The sequence below is a fragment of the Arachis ipaensis genome, chromosome B05 (assembly GCF_000816755.2).
Source record: "Arachis ipaensis cultivar K30076 chromosome B05, Araip1.1, whole genome shotgun sequence".
NCBI classification, from domain to species: domain Eukaryota; kingdom Viridiplantae; phylum Streptophyta; class Magnoliopsida; order Fabales; family Fabaceae; genus Arachis; species Arachis ipaensis.
In genome coordinates this window covers 144,841,177-144,847,307 of record NC_029789.2, presented here as the reverse complement: position 1 = coordinate 144,847,307, position 6,131 = coordinate 144,841,177, and the positions used below count along the sequence as shown (strand labels likewise).

General features: G+C 34.6%; 1 protein-coding gene across 6 annotated transcripts; it reads left to right on the top strand.

The window, feature by feature from the left end:
* On the top strand, positions 1,628-6,029 carry LOC107644689 (T-complex protein 1 subunit gamma). Of its 6 annotated transcripts, none has more exons than XM_016348618.2 (14): positions 1,628-1,915; positions 2,000-2,062; positions 2,352-2,413; positions 2,502-2,574; positions 2,861-2,928; positions 3,016-3,085; positions 3,201-3,269; positions 3,421-3,492; positions 3,835-3,908; positions 4,291-4,953; positions 5,027-5,152; positions 5,248-5,352; positions 5,432-5,506; positions 5,614-5,757. In XM_016348618.2, exons 2-14 carry the CDS (start codon positions 2,038-2,040, stop codon positions 5,629-5,631), a joined length of 1,500 nt encoding a protein of 499 aa, XP_016204104.1. In that variant the 5' UTR covers positions 1,628-1,915; positions 2,000-2,037; the 3' UTR covers positions 5,632-5,757. The 6 variants fall into 6 exon arrangements, with proteins under 6 accessions (XP_016204104.1, XP_020958825.1, XP_016204103.1 ...); XM_021103166.1 differs by having other exon boundaries at positions 5,602-5,750; XM_016348617.2 differs by having other exon boundaries at positions 1,629-1,822; positions 5,655-6,029.

Genomic DNA, 6,131 nt, shown 5'->3' with positions numbered 1-6,131 from the left:
AATTTAGTTTTCAAACTTTGTTTATTTACGTTTGGTATTCTCAATATGTATATATATGAACAGAAAATTAAAGAAGAACACACATTCAGGGGAGCAATCTTTAGGGAAAAAAAAAAGGGAAAGCACATCAAAACTGCTTGATATCATTAAAGGGAGTACCTTATTCTTATCTAATTTAATTCCTTTGATTCTATCCTTTGAAATTATGTTTATCATCAAGGAAGAGATTGTTGAGTTAAAAAAATAATTAACATATTGATGATGACAACTATAAATAGATTGGGTTAATAACCCAAGTGGACTTTAATAAAGTATTTTAGTGTGCAAGCTCAAAACTTGATTTTGTTACGGCCCAAACAAATGAAACCAAAAAGGCATTCAAAGCTGCTGAGAGAACATGGATCCATTAACCAAGTCCATCAGCGTACAACCAAAAGAAATGCTTTTCCAAAGCTGAGTCTCAGCATTGTTCTCATCGGGTAAACACAAGAAAGAAAGAGAGCTTCACTTTCGGACTTAAAATACCAAAGAAGAAAGAAAGGGAAAGATAATCAAGAAAGTAATGTCCAATCAAGCTAATAAAAAAGTATGTTAAGTTAGTTTAGAGGTTAAAGATAAATAATTTTCATTTGTGTCATATGTCTAATCACTTGAGAGAAAAATCAAGAGAGATTTCAGATTTTTTTTAGTTGTATTTTCTATTTTGTGTCATATGCTTGAGAGGTATCCCTTATTAAGTTGGATAAGCAATTAGTGTGATGAGTTTAGATAATTGCATAGCCAAGTCAAGTTTATGTTAAAACTTGTGTGTCCAGATAGAATTACGTTGAGTCCTAGAAAATTGGTGTATATAATACTTGGATTGATAGTGGGAATTCCACAAACGTTGTAGTAAAGACTGGATGTAGATTGTATTACACAAGGTAACTAGACTAGGATATATGACTGTCATTCTCTTTTTCTCTACTCAATTCTGTTTTTCTGGTTTTATGAGATAAGATAAAATTATTTCTTGCATAATCTGTTACGCAAACTAAACAAAAGCAAAGTAATTATTTTAAGTTTTAAGTCTAACTTAATCAAAATTAAAGAAGACAATAGATTCAATTTCCATTTTTTAAGTCTTTTAGAATTTTCATTTTTAAAAATATATATTTTTTTAAGCCTTTTAGAATTTTCACTCTTAAAAATATATATTTTTTAAAAAGTATAGATGATTGAAAAATTCCGATGGAATAATTTCAACTTATGCAAAATTATTAAACTTAAGTCAAATGAATCCATGGAAAGAAAAGTTAAATAATCTAGATTATTAATCTTTATAATTTTATTAATTTTTTAATTAGATTTTTTTAATTTAAAAATTTATCGTTAATTTTTATAGGTAAAAATTCAGGTGAAATCGACTTTACGTAAAATTGATATATGAGAATCGTTAAATGAAAATTTAGTCAAATTATCAAACGACTCTCAGATATCAAGTTTACATGAATTTGCACCTTGAGTTTTTACCTTTTTATATTGGATAAATAATTTAATTAAAATAATTAAATTTCCAAGTAAAAATGAGATAAGTATAAAAGAATAAAAAAATACCAATTTTTATAGAATTGACCTTTACCTTTGTTGAAATGCCACTATTGACTCTGTAACGACTCTGTTTACAATTTTAAGGTACAAAGTACAAACTTGATCGTCTCTCTCTGTCTTAGCGACTCCTTCCGCCGCCGCCAGCCACCGCTACCTCCTTCCCTGCTCCAACATTCTCCGTTCAAGTTCACGCACCTCACATTTTTCCTTTCAGACCGTTCCGCCCTGAACAGTACGATTTTAGGGTTTTTATATCTTCGGATAAAGCTTGAATCTACTACGTTGTGTTCACTCAACTGTGTTGTGGATTTTGAGTTCGAAAACTGTGGTGTGAACGTTCAATTTCACAAGCTCATTCAAGTTTATAAGCACTTCCTCTGCTAAAGAGTTAAAGTTTTTGTGCTTGCAGAAAGCTCGGAATTTGGATTGTAAAAGCGAGGAGAAATTATGAATGCTCCGGTTCTAGTTCTCAGTAAGTTTTTTCTTGCTGCCTTTTCTGCTCCAAGTGGCGTCGAATTTTTCCCCTTCCTTTTGATTACGCTTCTGGTTTAAATTACTTCAGTTTCATTTTCGAAAACGGTTTGTTTTCAGTTTCTTTTTTTTAAATTTTCTGGTTGTTGTAGTTTTTTCTTTTTCGTGCACTTTGTGTTGTTTTTCGGTACCCAATATTTGATCATATTGTGCTAAGATTGCTGTTGCAACCTCAAAATGTTAAACATGTTTTTCTACATACCCATCAAATGCATACTGAAAATCTGCAGAGGACTCTTTGAAACGTGAGTCTGGAACCAAGGTGCACCATGCCAATATTCAAGCGTCTAAGGTAACATATTACATAGTATCTAAACTTCCATGGTAATGTTCCTTAAAACTCATTGGATGTATAATTTGATGTATCTGATGGTTGCCAGGCTGTTGCTGACATAATACGTACTACGTTGGGACCTAGGTCCATGCTAAAAATGCTACTTGATGCAGCAGGAGGTTAGTGTTTTCATTCTCCAATTCTGTTGCAGCTTGTGGATTACACCCTATACAATGTTAGATTGCAGAGGGGCAAATGTTTCATGTTTTGCAGCCTCAATGCCTGAATCGTTTTTGGAATCATTTGAGTTTTCTTCTTCTTCATGGTGTGGGATTTTCTTTAAGCTTGGGTTCTGGGTTAGTTAGAGACTGCCCTTTTATTAGTATTTGTCATATTTGATCAGATGTCTGGTTTGTATTCTCAAGTATTTACCCACTGGTCATTCTTTTTCTTTGTAATTTGCAGGAATTGTGGTGACTAATGATGGAAATGCTATCTTACGTGAACTAGATCTTGCTCATCCAGCTGCTAAGGTATTTTTCTTTCGTGCTTGTTCTCATTGATATTAGTTTTCTTTTGCTGGAAACTTTCTAATACTTCTCTCATTGAGATTGCTACAGTCTATGATTGAATTAAGTCGCACCCAAGATGAAGAAGTTGGAGATGGGACAACATCCGTCATCATTCTTGGTATGATTTTACATATATGGTATTGTATTTGTATAACCAGTGAAGGATTGGGTTTATATTGCAGCCTATTTTATTTTCCTATTTCCAAAATTTTTTTGTTGTGTATTTTTGGCAGCTGGTGAGATGCTTCATGTTGCTGAAGCATTCATTGACAAAAATTATCATCCCACAGTTATTTGCCGAGGTAATTTATTAGTACGCCTTATGTATTTTTATCTTCTCTATAATGTTATTCTTAATCCAACAAAAGTTAATAGTAATAATAACAAATGGGGTTCTTTCCTAGAATGGTGTACACTTATATATAATGGATGCTTCAATCTTGTAATCTGCAGCTTATAACAAAGCTCTAGAGGATGCAGTTGCTGTTCTTGACAAAATTGCATTGTCCATTGATGCCCAAGATCGTAAGTCTATTGTATTGAGCTGAATCTTTTCAATTACATATTCCAACAGTCTGTGGAATAATAACCTGGGAGGCTTTTTCAATAGTTTGGGTGTTGGGATATTATTTCTTTTGTTTTTATCTTATCTTCCGAGAGCCATATTGGAATGCAGCTTGTAGAAAAATGGTGTGGTAATTTATGGTATAGGCTAAAACCCTTAGTCCTACAAAATACAAGTATAATAATATTTGTTGCACAATAATTTTGACATCACTTTAATATCATAGTAAATGACATTGGTTTCTTCTTTCAACATAAGTTGACTTCCGTGTTTTGTCTCAATTATTGATGAATTAACTGCAGGAACTACAATGCTCGGACTTGTAAAAAGTTGCATAGGTACCAAATTTACAGGCCAATTCGGAGACTTGATTGCTGTGAGTGTCCTCATCTTCTTCGAGCTAGATTGCCAAATTGGTCATCTTTATATTCAAGAGATTTTGGTCTTGATATGTCTATTCTTGCATAATGATATTCTTCCAATCCTGATTTTAATCCATGTAATGTTATGCATGAGGAGGGTAGCTCACAGCCAAGTGTAGTAAAGTTGAAAATTTTAATCTGCTTGGTGTTTTTACCACAATCTATGTTTCAATAAACAGTTTGGATGTTTATATGTTAGTAGGATTATTAACAGGCCATCTGCATTTTCATATTATCCTCTGTCTGTTGACTTATGTACCATATTACCTTGATTAACTTCCAGGTTAATTCTCTATCTGTTGACTTATGCATCATATTACCTTAATTAACTTCCAGGATTTAGCTATTGATGCTACTACAACAGTAGGTGTCGAAATTGGCAACGGTCTTAGAGATGTAGATATAAAAAACTATATTAAAGTTGAGAAGGTCCCTGGTGGGCAGCTTGAGGACTCAAAAGTTCTGAAGGGAGTCATGATAAACAAAGATGTGGTTGCCCCTGGCAAAATGAAGAGAAAGATTATTAACCCTCGTATTATTCTTCTCGATTGCCCCCTTGAGTATAAAAAAGGTGAAAACCAAACAAATGCTGAATTGCTCAAAGAAGAAGATTGGAGCCTCCTATTGAAGATGGAAGAAGAATACATTGAGGAGCTCTGTATGCAGATATTGAGGTTTAAACCAGACTTAGTAATTACAGAGAAGGGTCTCAGTGATTTAGCATGCCATTACTTAAGTAAGCATGGTGTTAGCGCAATCAGGAGGCTGAGGAAAACCGATAACAACAGAATTGCAAAGGCATGTGGTGCTGTCATTGTGAACAGACCTGATGAACTGCAGGAGTCTGATGTCGGTACTGGTGCTGGCTTATTTGAAGTAAAGAAAATTGGAGATGAGTATTTTGCATTTATTGTGAACTGCAAAGACCCTAAGGCCTGTACCGTACTGTTAAGAGGTGCTAGTAAAGATCTCCTGAATGAAGTTGAAAGAAATCTGCAGGTAAGCTGTTAATTTGAACTTCTAGATCATGTAGATTTGGTCATACTTCTTCCTGAACATTGTTCCATGACAGGATGCCATGTCTGTTGCAAGGAATATAATAAAAAATCCAAAACTTGTTCCTGGAGGTGGTGCTACAGAGTTGACTGTATCAGCTGCTTTGAAACAGAAGAGTTCGTCAATCGAAGGCATAGAGAAGGTGAGTTTATTGTCGCTTTTTAAATGAACAAGTAGATAAACAGCAGTATATTACCCTGGTTCTCACTTTCGCATAATATTCGCATTGATCAACAGTGGCCTTATGAAGCTGCTGCCATTGCTTTTGAGGCTATCCCACGTACTTTGGCACAAAATTGTGGAGTTAATGTCATCCGGACTATGACTGCACTACAAGGAAAGGTAGAAATAGTTTGCTAGTACCTATTACATGTGATACTTTCTGTTACTTTGTTTAACATTGTTTACTTGAAAATTATAGCACGCGAATGGAGAAAATGCATGGATTGGCATAGATGGAAATTCGGGTGCCATCGCCGATATGAAAGAGCGCAAGGTACACTTCGCTTTTTTCAGTTACTCCCAACAGGATGAATATTTGTTTGGATTTTATGTGGATATATATGCTTAGGTATCTGAATTCTTGATAAGCACGTACCTCAGCGAATGAACCGAGTCTGAGGATATGTTGTTGTTGTTGTTAGATTTGGGACGCATACAATGTGAAAGCGCAAACATTTAAGACGGCCATTGAAGCTGCTTGCATGCTCCTGAGAATTGATGATATAGTTAGTGGGATCAAGAAGAAGCAGGCACCTGGAGCAGGCCAGGCCCCTACAAAGCCCAAGGTTGAGACTGAGGCAGACGCTGACAGTGAGCAAATCCTTCCTGACTGAGCAATACAGTTCAACTGACACTGCTTTTTGACATGATGTAGAGTAGATGTGCTTTTTTTAACTTTTTATTGATTGAGCTATGTTTTAGTTTGTACCTTACATTGTTTGCACTCTGCAAGAGCAATTGTGATTTATAAACTTCTTTGATGATAAAAGAAAACAGAATTTTCTTCTTAATTAATTCGTGTTCCTCTGGCCAATTATGAGATTGGGTGCATTTACCTTTTTTATTTTTAGTATTTTTAGTGTGCACTAACATATATGTTTGGGCCCTCAAATCTGTGT

Coding starts and splice junctions, on each gene's coding strand:
- LOC107644689 (XM_016348617.2), top strand. CDS start 2,038: ATGAATGCTCCGGTTCTAGTTCTCA. Junction 3,909..4,290: donor AATTCGGAGACTTGATTGCT/GTGAGTGTCCTC, acceptor ATTAACTTCCAG/GATTTAGCTATTGATGCTAC. Junction 4,954..5,026: donor AAGTTGAAAGAAATCTGCAG/GTAAGCTGTTAA, acceptor GTTCCATGACAG/GATGCCATGTCTGTTGCAAG.